This window comes from Rhamphochromis longiceps, linkage group LG18 (assembly GCF_057381845.1).
Source record: "Rhamphochromis longiceps isolate RC_006_pf linkage group LG18, R_longiceps_female_GT1.1, whole genome shotgun sequence".
Taxonomy (NCBI): domain Eukaryota; kingdom Metazoa; phylum Chordata; class Actinopteri; order Cichliformes; family Cichlidae; genus Rhamphochromis; species Rhamphochromis longiceps.
In genome coordinates, this window is record NC_140574.1 from 7,900,400 (window position 1) to 7,917,538 (window position 17,139).

The 17,139-nt window shown below is 40.2% G+C and overlaps 1 protein-coding gene and 5 non-coding genes across 6 annotated transcripts in view; 5 read left to right on the forward strand and 1 right to left on the reverse strand.

The window, feature by feature from the left end:
• LOC146647653 (contactin-associated protein-like 4) overlaps positions 1–17,139 on the reverse strand; it is a 152,604-nt gene that overhangs the window by 49,110 nt on the left and 86,355 nt on the right. The window contains exons 10-11 of the mRNA XM_085387960.1: positions 14,180–14,351; positions 656–762 (exon numbers count right to left, since the gene is read on the reverse strand). Of these exons, the coding sequence (XP_085244086.1) occupies positions 656–762; positions 14,180–14,351 (279 nt within the window). The remainder of the gene's footprint in view (positions 1–655; positions 763–14,179; positions 14,352–17,139) is intronic.
• On the forward strand, positions 6,868–6,950 carry trnal-uaa (transfer RNA leucine (anticodon UAA)). Its single transcript has one exon. It is a non-coding gene; the product is annotated as a tRNA-Leu (tRNA).
• Positions 8,054–8,136, forward strand: trnal-uaa (transfer RNA leucine (anticodon UAA)). The gene has a single exon. It is a non-coding gene; the product is annotated as a tRNA-Leu (tRNA).
• Positions 8,431–8,513, forward strand: trnal-uaa (transfer RNA leucine (anticodon UAA)). Its single transcript has one exon. It is a non-coding gene; the product is annotated as a tRNA-Leu (tRNA).
• Positions 11,489–11,571, forward strand: trnal-uaa (transfer RNA leucine (anticodon UAA)). Its single transcript has one exon. It is a non-coding gene; the product is annotated as a tRNA-Leu (tRNA).
• On the forward strand, positions 12,010–12,092 carry trnal-uaa (transfer RNA leucine (anticodon UAA)). The gene has a single exon. It is a non-coding gene; the product is annotated as a tRNA-Leu (tRNA).

Genomic DNA, 17,139 nt, shown 5'->3' on the forward strand with positions numbered 1-17,139 from the left:
CATGTTAGTATGTAACAGGTGAAAGGATTGTAAATAACACAAATCAGGTGTCAAAAACCAAGCTGATGCAGAAGTGCTTTAAACCTGGCCAGCAGGAAGTGACTTCCTGAGGTGTACAAAGTCTATTTGTATAGAGGTCTATGGGGAAATGACCCTCAGCTTTCTTTAGTTAGAGTCAAAAAGGGGGATAATGTAGGGTTTACTTCAGAGTGAGCCTCCCTCACTGACAAGTGGTACCATATGAGTGTGCAGGAAGTAGCAACAGCAAAAAAAAATTACAATACCACCCTTAGAGTTTACTTTGGTTGTCACACACAATAACGACAGGAATCACAGTTTTGTGTCACCAATGTAAAATGTTGGATATAACTTAATATTGTAAATAACTTAATAATTTTGACTGAACCAACCCACCCAATGCATTTTTAATTGATTTGATTTGATTTGATTGATTTGCCATTCCCCTTCCCTGTTTTTTTCCCCCTCCTAGTTTAAATTATTCAAGATGAAAAACATCCTCATTATCTTGCTTGACACGCTATCTGTTCCTCATTTGCATTTCATCTGTCCCTCTTACCCCTCCCCCCATCTTTCTCCATTTGCCCTCACTTGTTGTACTTGTCATGTGCTGATGTTTAGCTGTCAGGTGACTCACAGCTGTGGCAGGTTGCTCCGCTGTAGCCGGTGTCAGAGCAGTTACAGTGAAAGACGGTCCAGGATTGGCTGCAGCGGCCACCGTGTTCACAGCGACTGGGAGAACACCTGAGAGAGAGAGAGAGATATGTATAAACCAGGGGAAGAAATCCCAGTTTCCATCACGTTTTTGCAAGTAAAGAGACCATATCAGCAACAGGAAAAAGCACCATGCTGCATTCATTTTGATTAAAGCATTTTAAGAGCAGACTGTAACGTGTAGCTGGAGAGAAGATCCTGATGCAGGATGCAGATGCAGACAATACTGACAAAAAACACCCCAAACGACCAATTGGGAACAAATGTTTTTTTTTAATTGTTATTTTATGTTAATTCAATAAGCAGAAAAAATAAATGAATAAATAAATAAACATAATCGTGTGGAACAGTAGGAAACCCCAGAGAGTGCAAACAACAATCTGACAAGGACAAGGGGAAAGAAAGAAGGGAAACACAAGTGAAATCAAATGGGAAAAAAAGACCGAAAGCAACAGAAGCAGGACGTGAAATCACTACAAAATAACCTTCAAAGCAAATCACAAGACAAGTAACTACCATTAAGACACATCTAATAACCAAACAAAGAAAGAAAAGAAAGAAAAAAAAACACTCAATGAATAAATAAACTAACAGATCCCACGAGAACCATGACAAAGAGTAACAGAACAGCAGCACCTTGAGGAAAAAGGAACATAATGTGTTTCTGCTGCTGATCTAGCCACCGAGCATTTAAGTGTTTGCCTTGTAAACTTTACTTTTGTATGGAAGAAATAAATGATAAAAAAAGATCATTTTAGTTTGACAGTGAAAAATAACAAGATTAATTAATGGGGATCTACTGTGCTTTTTCCCATTTTCTGCTGTATACTGTCACAGATATAAGGAAAATGGTCAAAGTTTCAAAATAAAGAGGTCAGTTTCAGACAGAATTTTTTTTCTACTATTGATTCAGTTTGATGTCAACATTGATCAGAAATCGTTTGCTTTTGTCTGACTAATTCTGCTTGAGACTGTTATTATAACCCATGAAAAAAAACATACTTATATATATGTAAACTAGTATGTTTTCCCCTCTACACAGTATTTTGTTCTGCAGCAGTGTAAAACACTCATCAGACTATGCCACCTCCTGTGAGTTATAAGAGCAATTTAAAGGATAAATGAATCATCTGAAGATAATATACACAATATTATACATTATATACATTATTCATAGACATAAAGAGTGTATGGAAAATAAATCTTTCCGAAGTATCAGTGCAGCTTGAAGCTGATGTTATATTAACTGCACCCAAATATTCATTTCAATGCTCCTCTAAGGCTGGGGAAGTCTCCGAGTTAAATTATTTACATGTTGTTGTATAATGTGTGCCTTGGTGTCATTGTAATAATGGTATTTACTGGCATGTAAATGCACTTTGAATCTTGGCGTCACAGATCAAAAGCGTATATTGAGAAGAAAAACAAACAAACATAAAAAACACCATCATTAAACTAGCTCTGCTTCAAAAAATTCACCTTTTCATTTCACAGAGGAAAAAGGGGTTTTGCAGATGAGGTCATTTATCCTAAGACTCTAAATCCACCTAATGTGCTACTAAACAGCAGTGAAACGACATAAATCTTTTCAATCATTTCCAGTATCGGTTTTTGTATTTAGGTACAATCTGAGATGTTGCTGGGTTAAAAAGAAATTGACTTCCTTATGCTTAATGGAAAATATCCATTGAAATACCTTTCCTCTGTGATATCAAAAGAATAAATTCATTACTTCACAGACTCGTGCTTTAGATTTTTCTTTCATTTTATATAAAAGGAAAGGTTTTCCAGTGAACAGAGGATATCTTTTCGCTTCTTCTCAGCGGCAGATCTTCTCTGACTGCTGCAAGACTGTTTGAAGAAGCTCCATCAATGACTCCAGATCCCAGGAGACTTTACTGAAGCTATGTGTGTTATTTATAGATAAATATCATACTGCTGTAACCATCATAACACCAGTCCTGTGTGGGAGGAGGGATGGAGTGGACTGAAGGAGGCAGGCAGAGACCGTAAAAATCGTAAGTTTCTGCGCTGGAAACGAAATCACTAAACTCCAACATTTAAAAACTCTGCTCCCTTTGACGTGTGCTTTCCCCTTCCCCTACATTTATATGATCTACAGTGGATATGTGTGCAGTTTATAAGAGAGTTATAAACTGCCTGTGCCATGACAAATATTGTAGAGACTGTAATCATATTTACAACTTGCGTCAATGACTCCAGTTCCCAGTTTTTTGTTTGTTTGCATCATCGTGCTTTTACAATTTTTCCCTGACTTGTTGTTTGCAATGTTTGCAAATGTGACTTGTGATTACTTTGTCCACTGTGGGAGATTTGTTGTGATGAAAGGCAAGGTGTAATTTATTATAATAAAACAGAGCAGTTTGTTATCAGAAAGCAAACATCCACAACTGCGAAGAGCAGAATATTTTGTCACATGATGGTAGAAGGTAAAGGTAAGAAAACAAGTGAAGGTCACTGTTACGTTCCCCTATAAAGTCCAAGGGATGTGGTAAAGTAACAAAAAATATCCAGCTTAAAAAAGTAGACAAGGAGGCAAAATTGTTAAAGGTTATTTAATTTGAATTGATTAATAAATCAAAAGAGACAGACAAGCCGCTATCAACTTTTAAAGAAAGAAAACAAAACCCAGGAGTTGGTCTCTAAACTGAAAAGTCACTGAAACACACTCCTCTCCACAGAGCAGGAATATACAGCCACCCCACACACAGCTCACTAACTGCAAAACCAACAAGCCTCTCTGGCACCAGAGCTCACCATTTCTCTGGACTTAAGTGCTCTATCTTAATTGCTGAGTAGAATCAGCTGTACAAAAAGGGTGGCGCCTAAAGCAGGAGAGACGGCAGGAACATCCACACAAGGCTAAATTCACAGGAAGCCCTGCTGAGGCTGTAACAGTCGCAGATAGAAAACTATGTTCTCTGTTTGTCTGAAGATTTTCTAAAGCGCAACTGGAAGAGAAAAACGTTGTCGGCAACCATTAAATGAGCAACTTGTGAAGTCAAAATAAAAGATTACTTCAGCTGTGAAATAATCTTACTAACAGTTAAATGATCATGTTTTATGTAGTTATAAAAACTTGCTCTTAACTTTTATTAATTTAGTTTCTCTTTGCTTCTAAGTTCTGCGATAAGTTTTACTTTTATGAAAACTCAAAAGGCTGTACATCTTTCTGTATCTTCTATGTGCGAGGCTTCGTTTTGTTTTATTTAAGCTGAAAACACAAATCAAGGCACTAATTGCTCTTCTATTAATGACGTGGCTGAAATGGCTGAATATGTCATTATAATATGTACTGTGGCATAATTCATTCTTCTGGGTATTTCTGAACTTCTATCAGTTTATACACTACAGAAACATTGCTGTTGAACACTGCAGAAACATAATTCATACTTTTATTTGTTCACTGGCCCTGAGACTCCAACTCAGATATTTTCAGTTTCCACCAAAATGTGATGGCATGACTGGGACACAGTGTTGTTGCCATGGTTACTCAGGAGGTTACTGAATCAATAATCCATGAGTTGTATTAGAAGGTAAACAAATATGTAAATCCTCTGTCTTATTTGTCTCTTCACTCTGTTAACATGGCCGATAGATTATACCCAGATTATGTTTATTTTCCATAAGTTGCACATAAAAGATGAGTATAGGCAATGTGACATCATGTATTACTGTGTTTAAGCCTTAACACTGGCATTTCGGCTGTTGCCATCTTGTTATTTTGGAGCCAGAACCAACCTTATTTTGAAAAGACATATGAGTGATAAATTACCAACTGCTCCACAGAATGTAAAGTGTAACACAAAGACACAAATACCCATTACAAACTTTAAAACATAATACCAGAACGCTGATAAAAATTGAGCATAGATTTCGAGGTCCAGTTCACTGACAGAAATCATTGAGTTGACACAGTTTAGCCTGTCCTGGCACCCACGTGTCACTCAAAGAAAACAACACTCCAAAGCCAGGGCGACTGTGGCTCAGGGGTTGGGAAGCGTATCTGTAACTGGAAGGTCGCCGGTTCGATCCCCGGGCTTTCTGTCCTGGTCGTTGTGTTCTTGGGCAAGACACTTTACCCTACCGCCTACTGGTGTTGGCCAGAGGGGCCAATGGTGCGATATGGCAGCCTCGCTTCTGTCAGTCTGCCCCAGAGCAGCTGTGGCTACAACTGTAGCTTTCCTCCACCAATGTGAGAATGAATAAATAATGGCGTTGTAAAGCACTTTGGGTGCCTTGAAAAGCGCTATATAAACCCAATCCATTATGCAGTTATAAAACTGCATAATTTTAAGTTTTAATAGATCAGTTGGGTCACTTATGTAAACCCTGGATAAAAACGTGTTTATTCCACTTTAAATTTGGGCATTTTGTCATGCGACCTCTACCTACGTGTCCAGGCTGTACCCCTGTCATTTACTCAATGGCGACTACGGCAGGGTCCAGCCCTCCTGAATCCCTGAATTGGGTAGGTGGTTGAGGAGAGGACTAACGTTAACATGGGAGTCTAGAGGGATTGACTCACCTTTGAAACCAGCCTGAAGTGGCCATTTAAGGGCCTGCATTTTTTGACATTTTCACACAGACTCTATTTTTCCAGCCCCACAGGTTGATGGTACCAACCTTTTTTGGTTAATAGCGGTATCTGCAGTGATATAAAGGTTAAGAATAGTATTAGTGGTGTTTTGCAATTAGGTTCAATTTTCAGCATTTTTTCTCAGCTTGCTTGAGCATTGTCTGTTTGTATTTGTTACTCTGGTGTGTTGAGCTCTCAAACCACTGCACAACAGCAATCTTTGAGACAGATACCTCAAAAACTGTGCTGTACCTGAGAGAAGTTAGAAAATATATGTGACAGATTAAAATAGCCATATAAGCTGCTGTGTCTCTGCTAACCCACATAAAGGAGTAATGTGACCTCATTCTCTTGAGATAAAGACAGAGAGGACAACAGGAAACGATGAGTAACAGTGTTTTTATCTACACCGGTTGCTTTCCATCTGTTCCACGACCGGCTGGCACCTCCAGGAGGTTTGACACAAACACAAACACACACACACACACAAAGACAATTTTAAGTCAGCGGTGGATGCAGCGCTCGGCAGTATGTGCAGGCTTTGAGCAGTGTGTTTTTCTCTTCTATCCTAAACGTACATTTCAGTGTGTGAGTTTACTTATGTAAATGTATGTGACAGTGTTAAACTGTGTGTTTGCCCGAACACAGGCAGAAATATTTAAGAGAAAACAGATGACTGCACAGAATCTGCAACCTCGCCTTTATTTAGATAAAAGCCCTAACTCAGCAGCCTGTCAGCCTGCAACAGTGTGATTTTTTTTTTTTAAAACAACCTCCATTTATCTCTATACTACTTTAATCTCAGAGTAAGCTGGAGCCTTGAAGATAAACCACTTAGCTTTTACTTTAAATTCACATTTCCACTTTGCTCCATTCCTTTATTTTACACAGTATATTGAGTGTTTGTGCATGTGAGTCAGTAGCAGGGAGGGTTTCAGGAACGTGACTGTTGATGCAATCAGACTCAGTGTGTCAGTAGTGTATACTGTACATGATCTATATAGATGCTTTTGTCTGACTGCTGATGAGCTTCGAATTCAATGCGGCTTTTGCTGAAATGAGAAGTCTATACACGTCTTACATGTGCATGCACTCAGGGGTAGCAAACAAATATGAATTACTGAGAGCCTGTGAGGAGATGAATGTGTGAAATTGTTTTGCGCTCTGAATCACTTTCGCAATTTTGTTTAAATGGTCTAAAACATTCACTATCCTAAGAAGGAGCCCTCACACTTAGCTCACACTGCAATATGAGATGTTAGTGATTCGGTCAGCATCATATGGATTCTATGAAGGGCCTCAGTGGTTTTGTAAGACAGTTCAACCTGTTATTCTGACTCTTAAAACCATAAAGAGCCCAATCACAGTTGTTCTTTGCAAGGTGCAGCTTAAAGTTTCCAGGAGTAGTTTGGATGAGTGGCACTAGATTAAAAGACAGATATGCAACAAAATTCAAATTTCTGGCACCGCAGAAGGTATAACTTACCTTGGTATAAGTGGAACATGATTGAAATACATTTTCGTGTGGGCAATGTACCAGGATGGCCGAGTGGTTAAGGCGTTGGACTTAAGTTCCAATGAGCAGGTGCTCTCGTGGGTTCGAGCCCCACTCCTGGTATAATTTGGTACCACATGTGTAGTAAACTAAAGTACCAATGAATAGTGGAATTGTAAAGCACTTTGAAGGCCCTGAAAAGCGCTATATAAATGCAATCTATTATTATTAAACTAGAAGGTAACGGTGGACTAAATCACAAGTTAATGAGTATCTGTGTTATATTAAAGGAAGACAATGAGAAAGGTCTTTTGGCCAATGATATATATCTGCTACACACAGTGACTTTTACTATATGATATCATATGTTACCTTCTCAAGTAAATGTTTTGTAGTGGATCTCCAAAAGTTGATTCGTAGCGTTTTCAGTAGGAGAAACATTTCGTCACTCATCCAAGTGACTTCTTCACTCTCAGCTGACTGCAGGTTTCCCCGACCTTATAAACAGTACATTTGCATAATGACTGAAACCAGCCCAATGAAGGAACAATGGGCTGGGAGGTCAGTTCCTTCATCATAGTTATGCAAATTCTCATGACCATTGATCAACAACCACTGATCAAAGGCCATGAGTACCATTCACAGAGAGTTGGGGAATGGCTGCAATCGCAGTATTGCAAGAGAGCGAAAGATGTACCCTCAGGCCCCCTCCTTGATTCAGAGATGGTCTTTCCCTTTTAACGTAAATGGCCTCCTTGACTCCGCACTCAAACCAGCGTTCCTCCCTGTCCAGGATGTTTACATCCTCATCATTGAAAGAGTGTCCACTGGCCTGTAGGTGTAAATATACTGCAGAGTCCTGGCCTGACGAGGTAGCTCTTCTGTGTTGTGCCATCTGCTTCACCAGAGGTTGTTTGGTTTCCCCGATATATAAATCCTGACAATCCTCCTGGCACAACAGCGTACACTATGTTACTCTGTTTGTGTCAGGGGACACAGAGCCACAGAGGCTCTGTGTTTAGAAAAAAATGCATCTCAACTGTTCCGATACTCCTGACACGTACGGGATCACTACAGGTTTTTGCTTAGGCAGCTGTTGTCCTTCTCTCCTGGATTGACTGGCGCTTTCTTTTGGCGCCTTCCCAGCTTTAACAAAAGTCCAGCTGGGATAACCACATTTACTCAGGGCCTTCTTGATGTGATGTTGGCTTTCCTCAGGGGCAGATACCTGGATGGCCGAGTGGTTAAGGCGTTGGACTTAAGTTCCAATGAGCACATGCTCTCGTGGGTTCAAACCCCTCTCCTGGTACATTTTGGAATCCCATGTGTGGTAATCTGGAAGTTATCTGTGGGAACTTACTTGCGCTTCCTTCTGCATGTTAGTAAGTAAGTGTTGTGTTAAAGGAAGACAATGAAATGCAGCTCAAAAAGCATTACTTCATCTTTCCTTGGCCTAATGATATATATCTACTAGACACAGTGATTTTTACTATATGATATCATATGTTACCTTCTCAAGCAAATGTTTTGTACTTGATAAAAAGTTACGTATTTCTGGGTTTGTTGGTCACGATCGTGACAGACTATCATTATGTGAGCAGACACCAGGATGGCCGAGTGGTTAAGGCGTTGGACTTAAGTTCCAATGAGCACATGCTCTCGTGGGTTCGAGCCCCACTCCTGGTATACTTAAATAACTCACATCATTTGTCCTGTTCTTTGCCAGAAAGAACATTTATAATTAGGGTAATTGTTCCTGTTATTACTTTGTGTATCATCAACACAGAAGCCAATTGTTTCTGCTACACATGACTTACTCTGCAGATCTGAGATGACTATAAATTACTTTTAGAAAATGGAAACTTGGTTTGCTGTAACAAAGTGGGATCCAATGAGCAAATGCTCTTGTGAGTTCAAAATCACCCCTGGTATCTAATCTGAGTGGCTAACGTTACCACAGTAAACTGCAGTTTAATACATGCATGAAGGCCAAGGAAAACAATGTAATGGCTACTAACATGAGCATAAACTCAAATATCCTTAATCCTCATTGTGCGTGTATAACATGTCTGTGTGTGCATCAAGTTTACAAAAACACACTGAACTCACCAGCCAATTGCGTTGCTTGTGGCCAAAGATAAGTGATTAACGGAGAGTAAAGAAGGCTTCAGGGGCAAAATACTAGATAAAATATAAAGTGTCCCCTCAGGCAAGTATTTTTCCAAATTGACAAAAAGAAAGGGATCTCACAGCTGTCGACTACATTGCTATGAGTTTTAGTCACATCCATCATGCAGGTATAATCACTGGAGTGACATTTTAATCAACAGGAATGCAGCACAATGTGAAAGTGAAAGCAGTGCCCTGTTGATTTAATTATGTGTTTAGTTTTTTGGGTTTTTTTTTCATATTTTGATGTTTCTTTGAATTTTGGTAAATATGGAGGACCAGGTCAGTGTTCAGATAAGGTTGTAAACAAGATGTTTACAACAACAGAATATTCTGCTGCAGGCATAATTGCCTCCACACTGCAGTTTTACTGGTTTTCAGTAAGCTGTGCTTTTTCTAAATAGCTATACTGCACATATGTTAGTGTCATGACACTCTAGCAATGTTTTAGTTTACTCCCTGGTTGTGATCACACATCCTTGGTTGCTTGGCAACTCTTCTTGCAGTGACAAGAGCAATCAAGCTTGAAACCAAGTTTATCTAAGAAAAAATAGCCATCAGTTTGCTTATCACAAACAGACTTGTACATATTCAATATCAGTCAAGTAAACACTGAACCATAAACAATCAATAATGCAAAAGACAAAACTATGTCCAGATGAGCAGATTCAACTTTCTGTGATTCATCTTGTTACGGCCCTGTTCACTACATTTAAAGCTACAGTCCTTGCCAGGACTGTTACAGTGTAACAGCTGGCATGACATGTATCAGGTCTTGTACATCACCAGGCTGTACGAGACCTGAATATTTAAGATGTTGGACTCAGATGGGTGTGTACCCATGTGGATTTAGGCCCTACTCTAGCTATCACAGATATTCTTGAGGACAAAACAGTTCTTTTTGAATCTTTGACAGCTTTTCAAGTCAGTTGAAAGTTGGATAATTTTCTTGCTTTACGTGTTCAGCTGATGTCTGTAAAAGCAGGCTCAATCTTTCATAGCTCTAGGTGAACAAGCCTAAATATGATCTTCCACTGGTATGTAGACACCTCACCAGAGATGACCTGGGGGAACAATTCCATGTACTATATATAGTATGTGGTATTGTTAGATATGAATACATGTGGGCTGCATTTAATCATACAAGGAAACACCAAAATAAACAAAAAACAAAAGAGTAGGCAAGGAAATCTCTTCCAAGGTTGTGAACAGGCTGGCTGAGTAGTTACGGTGTTGTACTCGAGCTGCTTAAAAAACATTTTAATTGTGTTGCTTGCAGTTTGAAGTGTTGAGTATAAAAAACATGGATGCTTCCATATACTTCTATAACAGTCTCCTTTATATGGAAGGTGTGTGTGGTGTGACCCATTTTTCTTTATATCTCACAAGTACGATTGTACAGTAGAGGCTATGGTTATTTTTGTTTTTTGTCTTGTTCTGTTCCTGCAGCCAGAACTGAGCAGGAGCTGAATTCTCATGAAAAATAATCTGATAAATGTGAGAAAAGAAAGGTATTTAATTAAACCAGCTGGAGGAGATCCTCTTTCTCTGGTGAAAATGTGTAGCTGATGTCTGCAACTGTATTCCTGGACGCCATATCATATATAAGTGTGTGTTTTCTGGTTTTTGCCAAAAGGAACATTCATAATTATGATAATCGTTCCTCTCATTGCATTGTGTAATTAGTGTATCATCAAGACAGAAGGCAATTGTCTCTGTTGTGCATGACTTACTCTGCCGATCTGAGAGGACTATAAATTACTTTTAGAAAATGGAAACTCTTACACTTCTCAATGTCTTTCTGCATCTGCCGTATGCCCTGCCATATTTTCCTTTAATATTTACAACAATTAGACCTCTTTTAGCAATCCTGGTGACATAGCTTGCACTAGTAAAACCATTGCTAATTATTGGACATTAAACTGAATTATTGTGAAACTAAACTGGAATGGAGCCATCACGGTGGCACGGTGGTTAGCACTGTTGCCGCACAGCAAGAAGGTCCTGAGTTCAATTCTACCATCAGGCCGGGGTCTTTCTGTGTGGAGTTTGCATGTTCTCCCCGTGTTTGCGTGGGTTCCCTCCGGGTACTCCGGCTTCTTCCCACCGTCCAAAGACATGCAGCTTGTGGGGATAGGTTAATTGGATAATCCAAATTGTCACTAGGTGTGAATGTGCGAGTGAATGTGAGTGCGAATGGTTGTCTGTCCCTGTGTGTTGGCCCTGTGACAGACTGGCGACCTGTCCAGGGTGTACCCCGCCTCTCGCCCTATGACAGCTGGGATAGGCTCCAGCGCCCCCCGCGACCCTGATAAGCGGAAGCGAATGGATGGATGGATAAACTGGAATGGTTACAGTGCCATACTTAGGGATGACATTTCACTTTTTTGTGTGTGGATGACTGATGGGATTTCATGTCAGAAACTTAAAATCCCGCCTCAGAGTCAATCTCATATATGCCTTGATCAAGTGCATTGGAAAGTTATATAGAAATCAGGATGGCCGAGTGGTTAAGGCGTTGGACTTAAGTTCCAATGAGCAAATGCTCTCGTGGGTTCAAACCCCACTCCTGGTATTCTGTGCTTTAGTGAAGCTTCACATAACCCTTACCTTGTGTAACAAACCTAGCAATAGCACTCTCTGGTAAAAAAAAAAAAAACATAGCTAAGAAAAACTGAAGTCATTTGCATAATACAGATTTCATATCATATAATAGTGAGCATCATCTGGTTGTTATAAAAAGAGCTTTTGCAATAATTTTTCCTACACTGTTTTGAGACCAGTTTTAAATAAGACAGTGTTTTTAAAGTTTCCATAATGCTTGCAGTGTTTATAATGTCTAGGAAAGCCAGTTTTCATAACTACTGTTTTCCTAGCTTTGGCTGTATGAAGATACTGGGGCTATTCCTCCAGTAAAAATACCTAGCTTGCATTGTAAAACTGTAGTGATTGGCTTACATGTAACATGCGCTTACATCTACTTGGCCATCCTGGTAGTTTGCCCAAGGAAACTACCAGGATGGCCGAGTGGTTAAGGCGTTGGACTTAAGTTCCAATGAGCACATGCTCTCGTGGGTTCAAGCCCCACTCCTGGTAGAGTCAAATTTGCTGTCCATGTGGAGTTCTGATTTACTTTGGTGTTAGTAAAGGTAGTGACTATATCCAAAAAGTTACAGTGATGCCTTAAGTTCCAGTGGGTTCAAATCCCACCCCTGTTAGAGCAGCTGTATTCACTCATTAAACCTTAGAGGAGGGGTGTCCAACTCCAGTCCTTGAGAGCTACTGTCCTGCAGCTTTTAGATGCATCCTTGTGAATGAATGGCAGTTTACCTAAAATCAAACTGATTATATCCAAGAATAGAAAATATATGTCCGCTAGCATGTGTGTGATTAACGTTCATTTGTGAAAATGTAGCATTGTATGGTTTTCTTTCAACAGGTCTGATTTGGATTAGTTCATATTCTTGGATTTTGGCCACTGAAGATGCCAAAAAGCTGAATTATTCCATTAGTACAATGATATTGGCAGATGTGAACACTGTTGTGTTTGCATTCACTACAGCTCCATTATGTTCCCATCGTCACGCACACCCACCAACCGAGGGTGAACATTTCTCAAAGGCTGCTGCAAAACACTGAGCTCTCTTGGGAGGAAATAAATTATTTTACCAGAAAAACAATTTCAATCTGTGCCAAACGCTATTCACTGAACCCTCCCTGAGTCTCCCTGAATATCACATCCATACACCCTGTAGGATCAAAGCACCAAACACAGAGAACACCAGGTGATCAGCAAAAGTACCCGGTGTATTATGTGTGATGCTCAATTCCTTCTCTAGCTCATAAAAGATGGAAGAAAGCAAGAAAATGATGGTGCTAAAAGCGATAATGCGAACAAAAAATAATAATAAAAAAGGATGAAAGGCAGCAGCCAAAATGCTGTATATGAAAGATGACAAATGTTACAAAATGCTATCCCTCAAAAACCAAACAAAGAACCACACCAAGACTGACTCCACCTACAAGCAGGCTGAATAGACAGTTTTCAAAGGTTGCCATTCAGCTTGTTGAATGTCAGGAATAGACTCAAAAGAACAACAAATGAATACAAGAGGCAGGAGGAGCTACAGGTGCACTACCGATAAGAGCTTTAACACTGAACACATGTTCAATATCCAATTTTTAGATCTTGCTCTCTTTAGAAGTATTGCCTTTCTTTTTATGTTTTCTTTTACTCACTGCTTTTACTTTGTATTTTACACTCTCAGTTAGACTTTAGGGACCAATATTGCTTGGTTTGGAACAGGGACAGATGTAGATTCGTATTAAAATACACCATTTCATAAAGTAATCCATGTGTTTGAAAACTCAGGTATGTATTTACTGCAGGGCATTTTTACATGCGCCCCCTTACTGTACCATTAAAGACATTTTTCATCAACCCGCCTCTATAGCTAGAAAAACTATTTAATTGACATGTACTCCTATTATTAAACATGGTCTACTTTACTGTGTGGAACAACAATGATTATGGTTTCCAGTCATTTTATTATTTTTACTGTAATTCATCCCTTTGAACTTTATCAAGGCTTACGCTAAGGGTATCGGCAGATGAATGCGGATTCAGGCAGCTGTAGCCATGGGCTGTCTGCTGCGCTTCACCTTTGCTAATTGGATTCACTGAACTGGACCCCTTGAACATATTTGTGGCCGTGGTGCTTTTTGGAGAATTTTAAATTAAACCAAGAAGCCCGTGTACCCTTTTGGGTTAATAAAATGTATTGTTATATTACTTAGAAGTAATTAGCTGCTACGGGTTTATGTGTGACAACTCCTCGATGGGATGACGGAGTGAGTATGCAATGAGTTACCAACAAATTGTAACTGACTATATTATTTGTGCATATGTATGTACAAATGCCCCAGACAGTCAAGGAAAAAGACTAGCATGTTTTATTAGCTAAGGGGATTGTGTGTCATGCTTGTGTATGTGTACAGGATGCTGCAGTCAATGACAGAGCCACTCCATCACATTATGGCTAAAATTAAACATGAATGCTTATCCAAGCAACACAGCGGTAAGGATTTCTGCATCGGTGTCTGTGCGTCTCAGTGTCAATGACAGCGAGGGTATAAAATGATTTAATCTGAGCTCAGTGAGATGGGTTTCTGCTGGTGCTGACCTGTCAATGATGCCGCACATGTCGATCTGCAGCTGGCTGTAATTTCCCAGCAGTCTTTGCTGCACCTTGATCAGGTCGACTCGCTGGTTCTCCACCGTGAGTAGACGCATGCAGCCCTGGAAAGTCTCGAAGAGGTTTCTACATTCCTCACTGTGCTCTTCAGCAGGACAACCTTGATGGGAAAGAAGTTTTATCAGTTAAACAAAAAGACAAGACAACACCAATGAGATTATGCTATCCTCCAAAGAAAACAACAGGACAGGCCAAGTGCACAAGGTGTTAACAAGACCAGTAGTTTGGTTTTAAAGTTTAGTGGTGGTGTGAAAATTACATGTATATTGCAGGAACTTTCAGACTGGCTTTAAATGTATAAATGAAAACTTTACAGCATGCTTGTGAAGTGAAAACATGTAGCACAAAGCAGTAAAAACTCTGCTTCACACACATTCGTACCAGTGAAAATAATCTGTAAAATTTACGTGATACCGCTGCCTTACTAGTGCATACAGGAGACAGAGCACATAACACCCACTTGCTAGTGAATGTGCCCAAATATTAGTTGCTCTGTTCTTATATCAACACAATCCAACATCACATGCCCTTTGTCCCACAGAGCTGGCTGGTTAAAGATCAGTTAATATCTCATCTGCATTGAACACTTCTGTTCTGCATACAGCTGTCTTAGGTAAGTCCTTAAGCCCTTTAGAAAATGTCAGAACTGCAGTGCATGAGTAAAATGATGAGTGAGAGTAAAATGAAGTCAAACTCTGGTAAAAGGTCTTCTACCACATAAAGAGTGGTGCTGTTATTTGTGCTTTTTTCTTGTACTCCTAAGTGCCTAAAATCCTGCAAATGTGGACCAGAGTTCACTCCTTTCCCTTTAACACACCTTGGATTGTGTGCACTATCGAGTGCCTCCTAACTGAGAAAAAGGAAGTTGTCATGTTTAGTGACTGGGAAAAAAATTAGGTTGGCATAGCATGAGTTGAAAAGCAGTTTGAAACAGGAAAAAGGGGACTCTAAAAGGAAGTTCGACAGGAAATTGCAGTGCAATAACATCAAAGAGGTGTAGAGAGGAATGAATATCATTACTGGCTTCAAGCAGAAGAGAAATCAGCCGTTTAAGATGCTCTGCAAACGGATTTGACCAGTTGCTCCCGCCAACCTCTGCCAGTCCAGCTTCTTCGCCATCACCACCCTCACTAAGCACCTTCTACACCAGCTTCTCCTCAGCTCTTCTTTACAGTGGATTGGGTGAGAGCTGAGCTCAGGAGGCAGAATTCAGGGAAGGCGGAAGACCGTGGTGCCCGGTACTCTGGCACTTAAAGACCGTGTGTCAAAGCCGGTGGAGCCTGCCTGTGCTATCTTCAGCCTAAGTCATTGGTGCAGGAGGAAAACATCATGTCTTATGCCAGTAAGGCAGGGCAGCTAATGATGATTAATCACTACAGAGCAATTCCTCTCACTTCTCAAATAACAGAGATATGATATGGGGAGTGTGAGCCCCATGAGACCACAACTCCAACATGCACTAGAACCATTACAGTTTGAGTACCAGGGGAACACTGGTGAGGATGACCTGGTCTTCTCATGCAGTTAATAGCGTTCATAATACTGATGATTAGTCTTACGGGGATCATTTGCACCTTTTAATTGGCTATTTTATTGCTTCATATCTATCTTTAAATCATATGAAAACAGGTCATCTTTTTTGTTGTTGTCCACTTACTGCAGCTAGCGAGAGTAAATGTGTAAATGTGCGAGAGTGCACTTGCAGGATGATAAAAAAGCCTAAAGCTGTTAAACACAATGCTAGACTACAATATTGCTGAGCAGAGGGAAAACAAAGGAGATGAGATTTTTTGGCAGCGAGGGAGGCAGTGAAGTATGAACAAAAGGGGGAAAGGGAGGGAGAAAAAAGAAAGAGAATGAAGTGGATTACAGCATGAGGCAAGGACAGAGTAAAGAGAGACAAAAGCAAGATGAGAGAAAGAGTACACTAACTGTATGATGCAATATACACATACATACAATATCACATCTTCTATATAAACATAGCTATGCTCTTTTAAACTGTATTGGAACAAGCTGTTTAATCCTCTGCCTTTAAGCGAACTTAATCTGACTGACTTCCCCTCGTTAACTGAAAATCTGAACAACAGATGGGTGGAACTGTTGTGTGCCAGAGATGACCATATTAGGGATATCCAACCTCTCACTGAAATGAGAATGTGGACCAGTCTAAAGCCTGCATGAGTTTTTGGCATGTAGGGTGTATTTGCACATGTGCTGACCTCAGCATTTGAAACTGAGCCATGTTTAGTATGAGCATCCATCCTTGTAAGTGTGTGTATATCTATATCAATAGCCCACTTGCGCCTTCTTGTTCTAGTAGCCTACTTCTCATCAGTGTGTCCTGGTTCTTCAACATCCGGGCAACATCCAAGCTGGTATGGTTTCAGTTTTCTGTCTTTCGCTCATGTCTGAGGTAGGCTTGGATAGCATGGGGGGGTCTAGCCTAGGGACCCTTGTTGGATACAGGAGCTTGGAAAGAAAAGCATCTGGACTAGTTTAAGTTTCTTGAAGACGTTTCACCTCTCATGCGAGAAGCTTCTTCAGTTCTAAGACCAATTGATGGATTTTAGTCCCAGATTTTTAAGCCTTATTGGGAGTGACCCTATAATGTTCATGGACCTACTATTGATCCTCCGCCGAATCTCACCAGCCAAGGTGTGAAAACAGGTGTGGGTCACTATCAGCCAAGGTTTCAGGTGAACCCATTGTGAGACCTTGCCTCACCCAGTCATGTGACTTACTGAGATCAAATGACTCAAAATGTGAGTGAGCGTTAAGGCGTCTGGGAAGGGATCTCAAAACTGGATTATAGATGGCAGACAGTTGTAAGCGACCCCCTCTGTTCAAAGATGGTTGCTGGCATCCTCGAAAGAGTGACCTTCATC